At 45.4% G+C, this 18,850-nt stretch overlaps 2 protein-coding genes across 11 annotated transcripts in view; one reads left to right on the top strand and one right to left on the bottom strand.

Annotated features, from left to right (window-relative positions):
• BUB1 (BUB1 mitotic checkpoint serine/threonine kinase) overlaps positions 1-2,372 on the bottom strand; it is a 41,070-nt gene extending 38,698 nt beyond the window's left edge. For both annotated transcript variants that reach the window (XM_034659552.1, XM_011234539.3), the window contains exon 1: positions 2,273-2,372. In XM_034659552.1, the coding sequence (XP_034515443.1) occupies positions 2,273-2,298 (26 nt within the window). In that variant the 5' untranslated portion in view covers positions 2,299-2,372. The remainder of the gene's footprint in view (positions 1-2,272) is intronic.
• Positions 2,373-2,529: 157 nt separating this feature from the next.
• Positions 2,530-18,850, top strand: part of ACOXL (acyl-CoA oxidase like) — a 354,068-nt gene continuing 337,747 nt past the window's right edge. For all 9 annotated transcript variants that reach the window (XM_034659541.1, XM_034659540.1, XM_034659539.1 and 6 more), the window contains exons 1-2: positions 2,530-2,998; positions 15,505-15,700. In XM_034659541.1, the coding sequence (XP_034515432.1) occupies positions 15,507-15,700 (194 nt within the window). In that variant the 5' untranslated portion in view covers positions 2,530-2,998; positions 15,505-15,506. The remainder of the gene's footprint in view (positions 2,999-15,504; positions 15,701-18,850) is intronic.

Genomic DNA, 18,850 nt, shown 5'->3' with positions numbered 1-18,850 from the left:
GGGGGGGGGGGGGACAGAGCAAGTACGGAATTTGGGGTGTTTTGGAGAAAGAAACAATGGGACTTGCCTATGGGATTGCTTACTGCATATGAGAGAGTCAAGCTAAGAAAGACTTCAGGTTTTCTATCAGAGAAATCACATGATTTTTTGAAAAAAGGCCTTCAAAGCAATACTTCTGGCTATCATATCATTATACCAATGCAATCAATGTTTCCTGTGACTCAAAATCTAGAAGCCACAAAAGAAAAGCTCATTAAGTAAACTATATATAAATAAAAAGCTTCTACATGTCAAATAAACACAACACGAAACAGAGTCAAAACAGATATAATAAACTGGTATAAAAAAAAACAGAGCTTTTAGAAATTGGGGGGAAAAACAATAAAATAAAAGGCATTCCACAGGAACATACTCAACCTCTCTCATAAGAGAAATTCACCTCAGTCAGATATAGTTTCTCACTTACCAGATTGGCAAAACTAAAAAAATGTGACAAAAGTATATAGATGAAGCAATGGGAAACAGACACTCTCCATCTTGCCTGCAGGTAAGAGTGCTCTTGACCCCTGCCAAGAGAACCCGTAATATCTGCCAAAATTACAGATGGATTTACTTTTGGTTTAGCAAATCTACTTCTGGGAATCTAGAAAACAGATATGTTTGTGTATGTGCAAATTGCCACATGTACGAGATTTTTCACTGCAGCTCTATTTAGCAAAAGACAGTCAATAACCCAAAGATCCATCAATGGGGGACTTTTTAGATCAATTATGGTACATGAAATATGCAGTTGTAAAATAGATTGAGAAAGAGTTCTATATACGATAGAGATCTCCAAAGGTACTGTTAAACAAGAAAAGCAGTGTATATATGCTCTGCTACACATTACATGAAATAAAGGACGGGGTTGTACACACTTATACATACACACCCATCGATATACACACATATATGCATGCATATATAGATATACTAATGTATTATTATAATATAAATATATCTGAAAAAAGAAACATTTGAAAAATAAACTAGAAAAATGGTTACATATCAGGGCGTGGGACAGTAGACAGCCATAATAAATCTCAGTGAATACTTTTCTAAATCTTTTTTAAAAACCAAATAAATGTATTATTTATTTTTAAAAATAAAAAAGTAGTTGCTCCTAAATCTTAATATCCTTCCCATGCCTCACAGGTGAGCGTGCTTTCCCAAAATACGTATTAATAATAGGCTGCTCCAAATAAACATTTCACACTCCAATACCAACTACATCTCCCTAGTAAAATGGTCTGAATACACTGTAAATGAATACTAAAAACATCCAGTTCACTAGAGCAAATTCGTCCTTACAAGTCAAAAATAAGGTTAGAAATACCTGATTTCTCTTTTAAAATGGGGGAAAACAAGCTTTTAGAAGTGAAATAGTTTGCTGGCTAAATTGAAGGCCAGAGAAATCTTAAAGCAAACAGGTTTTTGCTTTAGCTGTACTTAATGATCTCAGTCTTCTGCTCCCCAAGAGAGTAAATTACCCTGGTGCTGATAAAAAATTAACCAGTTTTATTTTGTCACATATGACTGAACTGTTTTAAAATGCTTTTGAAACAATCTAGATAAATTACCTCAAAGTCATAAAACAAAGGTGTGGAAATGTAAGAAATTGTTAGCAGGTTAACATAAATGACAGTAGCATAGCTTTTTTTAAAGTTCACGTTATTCAAAGACTTCTTTTCAAATTGATTGTGGGATTATGGGTAAGAGCTATTTTAAGTTCTCTCCTTACTGTAATAGAATTGTTTTTTTTTTAAAATTAAGTGGCTATGAAACTTTCTCATGAAACCTACACGCAAGGCTTAGGGGTTTTCTTGGGTTAGACTTTTTTCTCCCACGGCGACGATCTGCGCAGAGCGGGCTCCTTACAGAAGGAACCGAGAACTCCGAGGGCCTCGCGAATTGGCCAAATCCCCCTAAACTGCCACCGTGGTCGCAGCCCGGAGATCGAGGGCCGGGGTCTCAGCGGACAGCGCCAGCTACACGGTCGGGGGTCCTTTCCACGACCCACGAGTGGCCCACAGCCTAGTGGGTGGGAGTGAGGGCGGGGAGGAAACACACCAAAGCCACGGAAAGGGGCAGGAGGGGCAAAAGGAGGCAGGACTGTGGCCGGTCCGGGCGGGGACCTGCAGACCCCGAATCCTAGGTACCCCAGCCCCCTCCTCGGTCCGCAGCCGGAGACTGCGCCCCCGCCTCGTCCCCATCCCACCGGACCGACACTTACTGAAAGACATTTTCCGGGTTATCCATGGCTAGAGGACGCGGGCCAGCAACAGCCCACCCGCGCCACCGGCGAGGAGCCGCCGCAGATTTGAATCTCCCGCGCAGCCGCACTCGGCGCAACGAGCGTTCGCAAGGCGCCTGGCCATTGGCCTCGGCTGCAGACGGGCTGGCCAATCGCCGGGACGGTTGCTGGGAGACATTTGTCCCGCCTCCCTCCCGCGCACCGCTAGTTCCTCCCACTTCCCCCGCTGTCCTCAATCGAACCGTAAGTTCCCGGCCGGCTAAATGCCGGCTGGGTTTTGAAGTACCGCGCAGAGAGGGAGTCTTAGGATTTTGGCTTAGTGACTGCAATGTGAGAGCGCGTCGGTAGGCACTTCAGGGCTGGTTATGTAGATGATATATGGCGTATGAAGATGATGGGTTAGTACCCTTGCAGACCTCTGGGTTTGATTTAACTCATCTGAAAGGCTGTATGGGTGCCGCAGAGCAGAGGAGGGCTCAAGGTTCTGGGGGCTGTTCCTACATCCAAATGTCAATTAAAATAAGAATGGAAGAGTTTGGATGCATCGACTGTAGAATGCCAACAAGGAAACTTTCAGCATCTTCTCTGGAACTAGGAGCTCTGGAGACCCAAGTTCTCAGGAATTACAAATGAAGAGACCTCTTTGTGAAGGAGTCCAGATGTCTAAGAAGAAATATGTAATATGCTGATGCTTCCTGCCTAAAAGTGAGTTGGAAAAGAATCAGCCTCGTCTTCTCTGCCCCTTGGACTTTAATGACTTCCCATTCTACCTCTCCAGGTTGTTTCAAAAGTCACATAACAATGCAAGTAAAATACCAAGAGCTATTAATGTGATTACCTTCCTTTTGCAGAAGCTGTGTGGGTGTTTGCTCTCTTCGGGCCCTTTGCTCCCTTAGGGCTCTTAAGTTAAATACCTGAAAAAAAAATAGCATCTTTTGGAAATCCTGATGCTCTCACAGTCCAGAATTCCTTCCAGAGTGCTGACCAGTTTGAATCTACACAAGAATCCAATCTGTAGTACTTAGAACAGAGAGGGTGCTCACTCTGGGGTCTTCAGACAAATGTTAGGTTCTACTAACCATCACAGGAATTAACAGATTGTTGTACTCTTTGAGGTTTTCAACTTGGGTCTGATAGCGGCTCAGTCATCAATTAGGAAATGTTGACTGAGCATCCACCATATACCAGATATCATTGGATTTATATCTACAGCCTTATCTAACTCAAACAGATCCTTCCTTAAGAAGCTAGTGGCTTTGTCTGGGAGATGTAGATGCAGTCATAGAAAACTATTGAAAGGTGGTGTACACGTGTATTATGTGCCACGTTAGTGTTCAGATTATCTGTTAGGGCATCCAGACGAGGGAGGGGAAATAGGGCCTGTCTGTCACATTAAACTTAATGAAGAAGGTGGAGCTTGAATTGGGCCTTGAAGAGGGGTGGATCTCTCCCTTGCTGTCGTAGCATTTTTTAAATAGTGGCTTTGAAAGTTTCTCATGACACCTGCACACAAGGTTTAGGTTTTTTGTTGGGTTAGACTTTTTCTTCCATAGTGGTGATCTGCCCAGGGCAGATTCTATTACAAAGAATAAAGAAGAGCTCTGGGGCATTGCCCACATTAGCCATAGCCCAGCAGAGGAGGGCTGGGGGTGTCAGCGAAGAGTGCCAGCTACACGGTCTGGGGTCCTTTCCTTGACTCAGGAGTGGCTCACAGCCTAGTTGGTAGTGGGGTGAGGGTGAGGTGGGGACAAACTCTAAAGCCAAGGAAAGGAGCAGAAGGGGTCAAAGGAGACAGGACTGGGGGAGAGCCTGGAGGAGGTCATTCTTGGTGTAAACAGGGTTACTGAAGGATCACCCTGGAGAACTGTTAATGAGTAGTGGAGATTCTTTTTGAAAGAGTGGTTTGATACTTTGATGTCAAATCTTGAATGCTAAATTAAGGAATTTGTACGTGATCATGATAGTAATTGGGCCTTTTGGGAACAGCAGGTCTAGTTATGTGTAAAAGACACCTTTCCTTCTTCAGGGGCAGGAATGTGCAGTTACAACTTTCTCTTTCTTTAAAACTCGAATTTATCTGCTAATTTCAATATTAAATCTCTAACTATGTAAATTGATAGATTCTCTAAATTTTTAGGAAGGCCAATAGATAAAGTATTTTTATTTGGGTTTTCAGTGACTTGTTATTTCAATATCATAATCTCCAAACTTACTGGAGGAGGGACGCCAGGCCACATCAGGGGAGGAGCTCCAACCTCAACTTTCCCAATGAGCAACAAATGGGCAAATGATTCAAACTCGTCTTCTTCTTCTTCTTCTTTTTTTAGAGGGGGTGGGGTGAAAGACAGAGGGAGAGGGACAGAGAGAATCTTAAGCAGGCGTAGAGCCCAACGCAGGGCTCTCACAACCCTGAGATCATGATCTGAGCTGAAATCAAGAGTCAGATGCTTAACCAACTGAGTTGCCCAGGTGACCCAGGACTCAAACTCTTAATCTGGCTATCAGTTTCCTGATTTGTAAAATGAGAAAACAAATATGCTTCCTTGTCTTTGTGTTTCTCTGACTTCCACTATCCTATAATGTCATAAAGTTCTCCACTTAATTCCTGAACTCTCTTGGGTTGTCACATAATATCAAAGTTAGTGTTCTGTTTAGAAAAGAAAAATGATTATTTTTCTCTAGGTTCTGTCCATTTGACAAATACAAGTAATCACAGATACGCATATATCTTCCTTCCCCTGGGAATTTAGAGCAATTTAGAGTAGCAGTATTAGATGTATTGCTGAAACATCATATAAGATTGGAGATTTATAATTAGAACAGTTACAGAAAGCTGAGTGTTTTAAGGGACCATGGAATATTAAGAATAAAGTTGATATGTAGGAAGGGAGATATAGAACCCTATTTTAGAATATGTTTTTCTTCTGAGAGTGGGTTGTGACTTCAGAAGATGCCTTGATGGTCAAAACCCAGGATCCACTCTCATGGATAAGAACTATATATATATATTTGATCTTTTGGATGACTAAAGTATATTTCTCATATATATTTGGTCTTCCTATGCTGATTCTGTCTTACAGTTCACAAAACCTTTGGAATTTCCTTGAGAAAATGAGGAGAATGGTAAAGGTATCTTTTATTGTGTTTATGAAGGGACTTTTGGAAAGCACCTAAGGATGGGGCTGGTTTCCAGGAGAACCAACTATGTGATTAGAAGGTTGGAACTTTCAGCCCACCCCCCCAACCTTCCCCCCCAACCTTCCCCCCGAACCTCAGTCGAGGAGAGGAGCTGAAGGTTGACCGACCAATGGGTAAAGACTTAGTCAGTCATGACTATGTAATGAAGCCTCCATATAAACCCAAGAGGGCAGCTTACTGGTCCTTTTCTTTCAGAGACCTTCTACACTTGGGGAAGCAGAATGCTTCTGTGTGTCACCAAACACCACCAAACTCCATGAGGACAGAAGCTCCTTTGTTTGGGCCCTTGCCCTCTGTATCTCTTCATCCGGCTGTTGATTCGTAACCTTTATCATATCCTTTAGTAAACTGGTAAATGTAAGTAAGTGTTTCCATGAGTTCTGTGAGTTACTCTAGCAAATTAATCAAACCCAAGGCAGAGGTGGTTGGAACCTCCACTCTGTAGCTGGTTGGTTAGAAGCACAGGTAACAGCCTGGGGCTTGTGACTGGTATCTGAAGTAGGGGTGGGGGAAAGTCTTATAAGACTGAACCTTTAACTTATGGAATCTGATGCCATGTCTGGGTAGACAGTGTCAGAATTAAGTTGAATTTTCGGATGTCCTGCTGGACACCCTGCTGGTGTCGGGAATTGCTTGGTGTTGTGGTGGAAGTAAGGGGGGGGTGGTAGTGTCTCCCCTTGCCATGTTGGAATTGGATCCAGAAACCGTTGGAGTCCCCCATAAGACTACCTTTACTTCAGATGCCAGCCACAAGTCCCAAGGGTTCTCAGCCACCCACACTTTTGACCAATTGGCTATGAATTCAGGGGTTTCCACAACCTTCTCCAGGTTTGATAATTTACAAGAATGACTCACAGAACTCAGGAAACTTATGATTACAGTTTTATTATAAAAGATACACACAGAGTGAAGTCTGGGAGAGTCCTGGACTTGGCCTTTCCATGCCCTCCCTCTGTGGATTCAAGGTACATTATTTTCTTGGCACACAACCAACCTGGAATCTCCACTGAGCTTCAGGGTCCTGAGTTTTTACTAGAGTTTCATTACGTAAGAAAGATTGATTAAATCATTAGCCGGTGTGTGTGTGTGTGTGTGTGTGTGTGTGTGTGCGTGTGTGTGTGTGTGTGAACTCAATCTCCAACCCACCCTCCTCTCTCTTGAGGTTGGGAGGACTGGCCCATATTCTGTGACTCCAGACCCCAAACTTCTATCAGTTTGTTCATCTTTCTGCTGACCAGCCCCCATCCTGAAGCTCTCTGAAGACCCACCATGAGTCACCTCATTAGCATAACAAAAACTATCACTTAGTGGGGCGCCTGGGTGGCATAGCAGTTAAGGGTCTGCCTTCAGCTCAGGGCGTGATCCCGGCGTTATGGGATCGAGCCCCACATCAGGCTCCTCCGCTATGAGCCTGCTTCTTCCTCTCCCACTCCCCCTGCTTGTGTTCCCTCTCTCGCTGGTTGTCTATCTCTGTCAAAAAAAAAAAAAAAAAAAAAAACTTAAAAAAAAAAACCCATCACTTAGAATTCCAAGGGTTTTTGAAGATCTGCCAGGAACCCAGGTCAGAGACCAGACAAATTTTTTATTATACCATGGGGTGATGTGCGTCTTTGAGCATCAGCTCAGAATTTCATTAGCATTAATAGCTTCTGTACTTTATAACATCTGTACTTTCAGGACAGCAATTCTGTCCTTTTATGAAATTGGTAACCAGTTGTTATACTTGCTCAGATTGTATTTGCTTCCATTCCTTCAAAGAACTGGACACTTCCCAAGCTAGAGAAAGAGCAAAATCAAGGCTCAGACTTGGTGACTTAGAAACATCAGTTTCAGAGACAGTCTTGACAGATGTTTACATAGCTGAGCACTGATATAATTCTTGTCTGTGTATCAAAGTCTGGATTAGGTCCTTTAGCTTGTCATTTCGGAAACAAAGAAATGGCATGAGGAAACTGAAGTGATACTGTGAGTTACCGGTAGCCTGGTTTACCAGATGCTTAATTTACACACACATACCCTGTTAAAATGATGAAGACAATTTAAGTGATCCAGACTTTGTTTAACACTTCAGAAAGCAGGTAGTCTCCATTCTCAAGGGTCCAGAGAAGTGTGAGGCATGCAAGGAAGTGGCAAATTTTTATGCAAAATGAACAAGGAAGAGAAAAATTTTTAAAAAGGGACAAGGAAAGCATTGGAGTTTTTGGTGTTCAGGGATAGGTCTCCTGGATGGTGAGGCTTCTGGGCAGATGGAATCCTTAAAAGCACATGAAATTTTGAATGTTAGATTTGGATTTGCGGATCTAATCTCCCTGAGTTGACAATGCCTCATCTATGGAGGAAAGTAATGTTATTAGACACACATTAACTTAAAGTGGCTGTTCAGCCTCTGTCAGCATTTACCTAGGTTGTATTTCTAACTTGTAAGGCTCTCTGCCTTGCCTGCTACTGTTGCGGTCACTGTTCCTATGTCATTCTTGTATCATCTTGTATCCTTGTATCTTTGCAGTGTCTGCTTTTGCATACTGATGGGCTACACTACCCTTTTGACTATGAGACACTTGTTTCGCGTAGTTAATACAACTGATTTGCCTTTCCATCTGTTGCACTTCGCAATTTCTGTACTATTTTAGACTGCCTAGGCCTTTTCCCTGGACCAAACGTTTGAATCACGGGGTGGTTCTGCTTTGTTTCTGCTTCCCTCTTGGAGAGAAGTGTCTAACAGGACACTCAGGTGATGACCCCACCTTTTTTTTTTTTTTTTAAAGATTTTTTTTATTTATTTGTCAGAGAGAGAGTACAAACAGGGGGAGCAGCAGGCAGAGGGAGAAGCAGGCTCCTTGCTGAGTAGGGAGCACGATGCGGGACTTAATCCTGGGACCCTTGGATCATAACCTGAGCTGAAGGCAGATGCTTAATCAACTGAGCCACCCAAGCATCCCTCCTACTGTTTTTTTTTTTTTAACTTATTGCCCATTTTGACTTCCTGACCACCTTGAACCATTAACTTCTCAATCCATTTTCCTAATTATCTCTGACCTTTGGATCTCAGTGTCCTGCTGGGCTTTGCACCAGTATTCTGGGAGTAGTTTTTATTTGGTTCACATACTTAGGTGTTGAAAAAGGAAGATATCTGAAGTAAAATAAACCCCAACAGGGAACAATGAACCCTTTTATGATAATTTCCTGTATTCATATTAAATATTTCTTATAGTAGCTACTTAAAAGTTCCCAGCCAGACTTGCATTCTCATGGTTTCAGCCTTGTCGGTATTTTCTCATTCTTTAGTTGCTTCTCCATCACTGGATATATGCTAATATGTATCCTGCTTAGACCCAGTTGGCTTGGAAGGATTTTAATGACACTGAAAATTTGAGATCTATTCAAACCCCAAAGAAACCTATTTTTCTTCCCTTATTCCCATTTGATAGACTCTTTAATTTTTCTGAAAGTGGATCTTCAACAGTATCCCTTCTCTTGGACATTAATTAATTTGTCATGGTACAGTAATGGATGTATACTTGCCAGTGACAAAAATAAACATCAGTGACTTTACAGAGAGGCTTATAAATCTATCCAGATACCTTGAATCACAACTAATTGAAAACACAGGGGCGCCTGGGTGGGTCAATTGGTTAAGTGTCCAACTCTTGGTTTCAGCTCAGGTCATGATCTCAGGGTTGTGGGATCAAGCTCTTCATCAGGCTCCATGCTCAGCGCAGAGTCTGTTTGAGATTTTCTCCCTCTCCCTTTGCCCCTCCCCCTGCTCTCTCTCCCTCAAATAAATAAATAAATAAAATCTCTAAAAAAAAAAAAAAAAAACCAAACCCAGAAAACCCAAATTAAGCTTGCTTAACAACAGCGAGAATTTATTGGCTCGTGTAAATGAAAAATCCATAGTTACGTGGGTTTCAGGTGCGATTTGATCAGGATTCTTTCCATTTTCCTCTGCTGTTCTCTCAGCTCTGCCACCTCTTTTTTGGCTTTGCCTCAGTCTTAGTTCCTTCATGATAGAAAACTATTGCAGCAGTTCCTGGTCTCGGTGTGCTCACTCCATAGTACCAAACAACCTAGCAAATGTCCCGTGTCACTCTGCACTGGTTAGGTCCTGTGCCTTCCCCTGAAGCCTCCTCTGAATCACATGGACATATACCCAGAGAAAGCTAGGGGTTGGGAAGTTAAATGGGGAGCATGGCTGGAAACACAATGAACAGAGGTCTGGACAGTCCGTTCCTAGCAAGCAGAGCTCTCTGTCACTTTGAAAAGGAAATTGGAAAACCACCGGAAGTGAATGAGGTCACTCGAGCTGCACATTGCAAACTGCTGACCCACAGCTGCAAACCTGTGACCCAATCACCAAGTGGTGATTCTCAGTAGCATCTTCTGAAGATACCCTCCTTGTGACTCATTCTTAGGGTAATGATGACAAGAACAGGTCTGTCCATAAGCCCAACAGAAAAGAGGCTGGAATGGCTATGAGATGTTCCAGGCATGGATACCACCATGCCTCTTTTGTGGTCATTGCGCCTTCATGGCATTTGGAAACTGGAAAAAAAAAAAGTTTCAGAAAACATAATGACCTATTCTCTTTGTGTTAGCTTTTCTGGTAGGTTAGCTCCTGTTGAGAGAGAAGACTCCATCTCCACAGAAGTCAAATAGACTGTTATGGGCTGAATTGTGCCCTACCTTTTGCCAATTCAGATGTTGAAGTCCTAACCCCAAGTACTTTAGAGTCTGACAGTACTAGAGATAGGGTCTTTAAGGAAGTAGTTGAGTTAAAATGAGGTGATTGGAGTGGGCCCCAGGCCAATATAACTGGTGTCTTTAGAAGAAGAAATTTGGATACAGAAATGTGCAGAGGGAAAACAGTGTGAGGAGGCAGCGGGAAGATGGCCATCTATAAGTCAAGGAGAGAGACCTGGGACAGGTCCTTCATGGCTTTCAGAAGGAACCAATCAGATGACACCTCTAGAACTGTGATAAAATAACATTTCTGTTGCTTATGCCACCCAGGCTGGGATACTTTATTATGTCAGTGCTAGAAAACGTAATACAGACTCCAGAAATCTCCCCAGTTTGGCCACATTTCTCTTACTCCAAGTATTAACTTCTAAATGCTCTTTGTTTTCCTGACACCAGTTTCTCAACGTAGGTAAGTGAGGGTCTGACAGGTCAGGACACTTGAGGAAAGTTACTCAGCCTTTGGTAGAAGGCAGGTCAACTAGTCACATCATCTTTCCCTTGTGAACTTAGTTTCTTCAACGGGAGAAAGAAACAAGCAGCTCATGATAGCCAAGAGGTGGCCTGGCACTAATAGCCATGCTGTGCTGTTCTAGAAACAACTTTAGAGAATGTTCATATCAAACAAAGTCACCCGTGCAATTACACCTGCTTCCTAACAGCACCCAATGCCTGCTTCCTTGACCCTCCTCCTGATCTAACACAAGCCCAAATCCTGTAATAAGTTCTTTCTAAAATTTCTTGAGGAGATGCCTTCCAATTCCCCATAGTGTGCTGTTGCTCTTGTGGCAGTGAACCAGTAAACCCGAATTTGTTCCTAGTTGTCTTTGACTAGAAGACATTAACAACAATTTCAGATCTTGGATTCCATATATAATGACAATATCGGTATTGGTAAATAATAAATAATAATAATAATAATATAATTTAATAAGGGTTGATGTCAGACTGTGGGCATTCCCAGTATGTGCCACTGTGGGGAAGGCTGCAGTGAACCCGCTGAGTCTCTTTGCAGACTTCGTCCTGGGGAAAGAGGCGGCACATTCATCAGAGGTGACCCTGGAATGAAGCCACAGGTGTTTGGAGGGGAGGAAGGACACTGTCCTAAGGACAGTGTGGTGGCTGTTTCTAGAATCTGTCCTTTCCCTTCCCCTGGACACATGTCTAGCTCCCGAGGTAAGCAGGGCAGTAAGGAAAAGCTGCCAGTTTCCCCAATGCAAGCTATGCTTGAGGGCCCGGTTCACAAAGTAACAACATAAAGGAAAGCTGTATCTCCTGACTCCCTTCTCCACACACCTACCAGCGTCAGACTGTCCAGTGCGGGAGGCAGCAGAGCTGCTCATGAAACCATGGCGGAGACTCCTCAGGGCTCCCAGACACTGTGGCAAGATCGGAAGGAGGGGCTTATCAGGGAGTCAAGGTTCTGCATCAGCAGGTGAAGCGAGGGTCAGGTAAATCTGAGCTAGTACTGTTACTGTGTCTTCTGAAGTACTCAGAGTGGGGAGTACTGGGCAGCATGTGGGACACTATAAATCAGCCTCTCAAACTGCTCCATTGCCCTCCTCCAGCCTTAGCATGGTGGCCAGACTACTCCATTAGAGGGCATGCCCTGCAGTGTCCTCATCTAAAAAGAAAGGACTGTCTGGACCAGCTCCAGGGGGCTCCTGGCACTGACATTTTATGGTTCCACGATTTCTACAAAACAAACTGAAGTCCCCTGAGAACAGTCTGTGCCGCACTCAGAACCCTGAGCCCTGGATTGTAGTGTTCTTACCCCAGGGCTCCATAAAAGAAGCATCCAGAAAGTTCACTGAGGCCCACAGGTCAGTCCTGTCTGGGTACTGGGACGCAGGGTGCGATTTAGAGTCATATGAGCCCTGGGTCCTCTGCCTTGGAGAGCAGTGTGCCCTTGGGCAAGTCAGTTAACACTGCAGTCACTCATCTGTAGAAAGAGCTAAAGTAAATGCGGCTGTATCAAGATCCAAAGAGCCACCACATGTGGGAATGCTCTTTAAATGTTCTAGCTGAGGGCCCACCTCTCAAAAAAGAGCCAAGGGTCTAGGAGCCAGCAGCAGCCTCCTATATGGAGTGTCTAGGGCTATAGAGTAGCCCCTGGGCACAAACCCAGACGCCATCCCCAGTCCACGGTGGATCCATGCTTCTTTCTCAGAAGCCTGTGATCACTGGATTCCTTCATGTCCCTCTGAGGTCCAGCTGTGGGGACCCTGGCTCTTGTCCCAGTCTTTTACTGCCTGACAAAGGACTTGGAGCTGCCTGAGGAGTGGGCTACCAGAGGGGGAAAGATCGGGTGGGGGGAGGAGGAGGAGGAGAGAGCTCGTCCCAGTTGTTTCTGACACTGGCCACACTCCTACCCTTCCCCAATAGGATGCCCAGGCCTTCCTTGGATTTTGTGAACCAATACATTTCCATTTCGCTGAAGAGAGTTCAAGTTGGTTCTTAGTACTAATAACTGAGAAAGTCCTGGCTCACCCAGGCAGTCCAAGAGGGGCCCGTTTTTTTCTCATCATGATGTACTCTTTAATCCCCATCCCCTATTTCCCCCGTACCCCCCCCCACCTCCTCTCTGGACCATCAGTTTGTTCTCCACAGTTAAGAGTCTGTTTCTTGGTTTGTCTCTCTCTCTCTTTTCCTATGTTCCTCTGTTTTGTTTATTAAATTCCACATATGAGTGAAGTCATATGGTATTTGTCTTTCTCTGATTTACTTCCTTTAGCATTATAACCTGGAGGGGCACATTTTATGGCTTCTCCCTCCTTTCTCCCTCTTTTTTTTGTGTATGTATATATATGTACATATATATACATGTGTGTACCTATGTACACATACATGTGTTACCTCCATATACACATATATGTGTTTATATACATATACACACAGTTTTTTTCCTGCCTTATTTGGAGAAAGTTGCCCCATTACCCCTAAGTACTTCAATTTGCATTCTTAAAAACAAGAACATTCACTTATATATGCACAGTATAATTAGCAAAATCAGGAAATTGACAATGATATAATGATATTATTTAATTCACCCTGTTTAAATTTTCCCAATTGTCCTAAGCATGTAACAGTGTACTGTGCAGCAAGGCTGTGAACCACCAGTCTAAGCCAATGGCTGCATATTAAAATCACCTTTGAGGCAGGGGTTAAAAAGTACTGATGTCTGGGCTCTATCTCTAGAAATTGGATTTATTTATTTAGTGTGTGTGTCACTACTGAGCATTTTTTAAAAAACCCAAGGTCACTGTAAATGTACAGCCAATGTGAAAACCAGTTATTTAAACCAATAGTGGTCATTTTCTTCCATTCTTTTCTCATGTTTTTAGTAATTGGTTTTGGATGGGTGTGCTGGGTTGAATAGTGTTCCTCAAAAGTTCATGTCCACCTGGAACCTCAGAATGTGACCTTATTTGGAATTAGGGTCTTTGCAGATGTAAGCAAGTTAAGATGAGGTCATATTGGATTAGGGTGGGCCCTAAACCCAATAATTGGTGTCTTCTTAAGGAGAGGGAGACTGGAAAACACAGAGATACACAGGGAAGATCATGTGACTGTGGAGGCAGAAATTGGAACAGCTATAAGCCAAGTCACACCAAGGATTGTCAGAAGCCACCAGAACCTAGCAAGAGGCAAGGAAGAATTCTTTCTCAGAGTCTTTAGAAGGAACAGTGCACATTGCTGACACTTTGATTTCTGACCACTTCTGGCTTCCATGACCATGAAAGAATAGATATCTGCTATTTTAAAGCACCCAGTTTGTGGTAATTTGTTAAGGCAACCCTGGAAAACTTAATACAGTGGGCACAGAGCTTAGTTAAGGCCAGGAGATCTCAGGGCAATTCTACTGGGTTATTGATTTGACAGCTTTCCCTGAACAATTCCTTCAAAGATTCACAGGTTCCTTGAAAGATTCCTTAGGGCTGATTGCAAGTACTGTTGATTCTCCCCACTCTGGGCACTTGGATGGGTTACACTTTTCTGTCCCTTGGAGTAGGTGTGTCATGTGAACAGAGTGGTGCCTGTCACTTCTGGGGTAGCTTTTCAAGCCCGTGGGCCATTTGACCCACTCTTGTGCTCTAATGCTGTGCCTGTGAGGTTCCGATGGGGGTTGCTTGGTCTGATAGGCCCCAGAGTGAGAGCTGCCTTGCTAGGAACCCCCAAAATCCATCCAGAGGTCTTAACAGGGGTATAGGTCAAACTCTTGCCATAAGGGGCAAAAAGGTAGAGCTAGAGTTTCCTGAGTTTTAATTGGCTTTTGTTGCTCAAAACACTTCTGTTTTATCTTTTTTGATAGGATTTGGGGAGCAGTTGGTTCTTCCGACTCTGAAAGCCCCTGGATTTGTGGACTATCTATTCCTTTTCATCCCTACTTGCAAACTGCTCAGTTCTTTCTAAGTCCATCTCTTTCTTATTATAGTTTGTCAAACACAGCTGATAGCAGCTAGCAGCCAGAACTGACCGTGCTGACCTTGTCTTGCCAGCATCTTCTCCCAGAGCAATGAGTTCATTAGCTATGTGGTTTGTTGGGTACTGTTTTATCAAATGTTTGCCACTTCCTTTTTTTTTTTTTTTAAGATTTTACTTGAGAGAGAGAGTGAGCGAGAGCACATATGAGCGGGGAGAGGGGTAGAGGGAGAAGCAGACACCCGCTGAGCAGGGAGCCAGACTTGGGGCTTGATCCCAGGACCCTGAGATCATGACCTGAGTCAAAGGCAGACGCTTAACTGACTGAGCCACCCAGGTGCCCCTGTTTGCCACTTCGTAACATGAACTCCCTTCTTTGGTTAACAGCATCCTCACCGACCCTCCCAATTCCTAAGCCAGTGCCCATTTTTTTTTTTTTTTTAATTTCAGTAGCGACATTCTTCCAGTAGCTTCTAGGATAGACTAGGTCGTAGTTGGGTAACAAACAATGCTCCGGAAAATCTTGGTGGCTTATAACAACAAAGATTTTTTTTCCTCGCTCAAGCTGCATGCACTTAGTCACATGTTTTTAGCTTAACAGTCTCTGAATCCAGACAAACCACACCCTGACTTGATGGAGAGACCACTGTGCATCTTCCACTGGCCTTGGACTTAGTTTTGTAACAGTATGGGAATTTGGTTGCCTCCTTTGAGGAGTGGAGTGTGTATTTTGCCTGTGGAAGGGAGAGGGGGACAAATATGTGGCTGGATATTGTAGCCACTAGTGGGCAACAAGGGCAGATTTGGTAGTCACTGGTGTTGCTCACAGATTATTTTGGGTGTTGGCTTTCTAGGCATGTCCAGAATGGCACTTTCCTTCTCCCGCAGAGTCAGGAGTGAACTGCATTGGCCAACGGATCGTGAGTGGAAGTTACGTGTGTCCTTTCCAGCTGGCAGCTTTAAGCACCTGTGCAGGCATACAATGGTGGCTGTTCTGTCTGCTGGGATCTGCAGTGAGGAAACATGGAACAGAACCCTCCTGTGGCCTGGGTGAGAAATAAACTCTTATCTTTATAAGCCCTAAGGTTTGGGGGTGGTTTGTGACCACAGCATGCCTGGAAGAGTTTTGGGGTTGTTTTTTACTACTATCCTATCCTGACTGTCCTTCTGCTTGGCACTATGTGTTGCTTAAAGTGCAGTATCCATTATGATTGAGACGAGACAAGTTTTAAAAAACAAAGATAAAGATAACACACTGAGAAAGGATAGAACAGAAGGATGGAAAGAAAACATGGTCTGTGGGTGGAGCTACTAGCCCTCAGCACTCTCCTACCTCCAGGCTTCTTGTTACAGGAGCAAACGCTGCCGCTACTCATCACAGTTGGTGGGGTGTTGTTACTTGTGGCTGCACAGACGGCATGGTCGACAGACTAAAGGCCCACCAAAGATGTTCACGTCCTAATCCCCAGAACCTGTGCACTATCTCACATGGGAAAAGGGATGTGCTGGTGTGAATAAATTACTGGTTTTGAGATAGAGATGATCCTGGATTATCTGGGTGGGCCCAATGTAATCTCAAGAGTCCTTATAAGAGGGAGACCAGAAGGTCAAAATCAGAAGAAGGGAATGAGCAATAGAAGCAGAGGTTGTCGTGATGCCCTTTGAAGATGGGAGAAGGAAGGGCCAGGACCCAAGAACTGCAGGTAGCTTCTAGAAGCTGGAAAAGATATGAGTTCTTTTCCCCCCTGGAGCCTCCAGGAGTCCAGCTCTGCTAATACCTTGATTTTAGTCCTGTAAGATCCATGTTTGACTTCCGACCTCCAGAACTGTAAGAGAACACATTTGTGTTGTCTTCAGTCACTCAGTTTGCGGTAATTTGTCACATAGCCACAGGAAATGGATGGACGTGACCTCCACTTACCTAATGACAGCAGACAGAATCAATCCCAAGTGCTTCACCACATCCCCAGCGGTCACCTCCCTGGCAGCGTGGTCTTTGCAAGGGAAGAGCTAACATTTCCTTTGTATTTAAAAGTAGAATCAATAAAATACATGAAAGTTACCCAGAGGAAAGGAATGAACAATCACCACTTAGGTTGTAACTCGTTTCCTACTGCCCACAACAAAAGGAGGGTCCTGGGAGATGAGTTTAGTGTTCATGTTCATTGCCTTGTTCTGTCTGCATCTCTCAGCTACTCTGCACTGCAGTGGCTGCGGGCCTGGGCCACCCCGAGACTACAGTCATATTAAAGTTCGCTGTAATGCCCCGTTTGGGGGCAGCAGGGATTTGAGCTGAGCTGCAGCTGAGTTGGGGCCAGAGCTAGACCAGACCTTCCTGGATCTGGCGAGCCAGGTTAAGAGGCTGGCATGCAAGATCTGTGGAGTAAAATGTCTCCGCTCTGACTTCCCATGCCCCCAGCCGCCTGACCAACTCCCTCTCTACAGTTCTGATACTTGCTTCTTGTGCCCTCACAGATTGCAGGGGCAATTGAGTAGAGGGCACGAGTGGTAGAAACCAAGGTCCCAGGGCAAGGCAGTAGACTTTGAGCATCCTGGGGAGGGCGAGAGGAGACCACTGTAGGAGCCCTGACTTCCTAGACAGCTTGTCCCCTGGGCCCAGGGAGCAGTGTCAGGGGATGGCCGGCTGGGGTGGGTGGATGGGGGAGGGGACAAGAAGTTGGGGAGGGAGGAGACAGGCCCAGCGCCGGGCCGATAAGAGGGCGTGCGCTCCCGGGCCCCACGTGTGAGCAGCTGGGAGGAGGGGCGGAGGGAAGCTGGGAAGCTGCTCCCTGGAGCCCGGTGGCCAAGCCAGAGGCCCTGCAGAGCGATGGAGCCGCCTCCTGCTCCGGGGCTTGAGGACTCATCCCTGCACCGCTACCTGGACGGCGAGTTCTGGAGCCTTAAGAACGAGCTCTGCTGCCTCCTGGGCGGCTGCCCGCTCTTCCGCCACAGGTATCGTGCAGCCGCCGGCCGCCTGGCTATGTCCCCTTGGTCACCGCGCGCCCTTGGGGGCACCGCCCGGGGAGCTCCGGGCCAGGGCCAGGCAGCACCCCCCTCCCCTGTGCAGATGATGGACGCTCCTCGCCAGAGGTGCGGGCACCGCACGCGGCCGCGGACTTCACGGACCGGCGGGGAGGGTGGCTTCCGCCTGCACAGCTCCCTCCTACTCGAAGAGTCGGGGGTGAAGGGGTGGGCCGGCAGCGGTAGGCTTGGTGCTCCGCTGACACTCTTGGCTGGAAGGTTCGGCTCTGCTTCTAGACCTCAGTTGCTTGACTGCCCGCCCATCGTGTCCCACCCCGGGTGGTGGGAGAAGGGGCAGAAAAACTGGGATGAGGTGGGCGTGGACGGCGCCCGGGGTCATCGTGCCGTAGTGTCCCGACCAGGTGCACGGGAACTGGCAGGACAGCGTCGGCCCCGTGGTGCCTGCCTGGAAGAGAGGACATTTTCCTGACACAGGGATGGACTGGCCCTGCACAGGGCATATCTGACGTCTGGGGTGGGGCAGACTCCCAGGGGCCCCCGAAGAGCACAGGTGTGCAGAGTGGGCAGCTGAATGGCAGTGGAGGTACTTTGGTTGTCAGGGGGGCTCAAGTCCAGGAGGTCATCTGATGCCATGACGGCCCTGAGAAGCGAGCAGGGGGGCTGGTGCTTCTCAAGTTTATACATGGAGAGAAGGACTCAGTGATCAGCAGTCAGGACCAGAACTCAGCATGTGTGTCCCACTGTGGGCTCTTTCTCCTGTGCTCTGCTGGGCAGCCGACCCCTTCGCAGGCAGTCTGAAAAGCCCACTCTTAGAACCAAGCTCTGGAGGTTTAGCTTAAGGAAGCCCTTAATATAACACCAGTATGTTCCGAAGGAGGATTAGCTAGTTGGCCGTGCCCTGTCAGCCCACTTTTAGCTTATCCCTTAAGAATGAGCTGTGCTGAGGTGGAAGGAGATGCCTTGGTTTTGTTTTGTTTTGCTTTTGTTTTTTGCTGTCGTTATTTTTTTTATAATAATTTTTTTATTATATTATGTTAGTCACCATACAGTACATCCCTAGCTTTTGATGTAAAGTTCCATGATTCATTACTTGCGTATAACACCCAGTGCACCATGCAATACATGCCCTCCTTAATACCCATCACCAGCCTTGTTTTTGCAGAAGTCGAGATTCCTGCACTGGAAGGGGGTGGATTTAGGGAAGGTGAAAAATGAGAT

Source organism: Ailuropoda melanoleuca, chromosome 4, assembly GCF_002007445.2.
Source record: "Ailuropoda melanoleuca isolate Jingjing chromosome 4, ASM200744v2, whole genome shotgun sequence".
NCBI lineage: Eukaryota > Metazoa > Chordata > Mammalia > Carnivora > Ursidae > Ailuropoda > Ailuropoda melanoleuca.
This window is presented reverse-complemented; position numbering and strand designations above follow the sequence as displayed.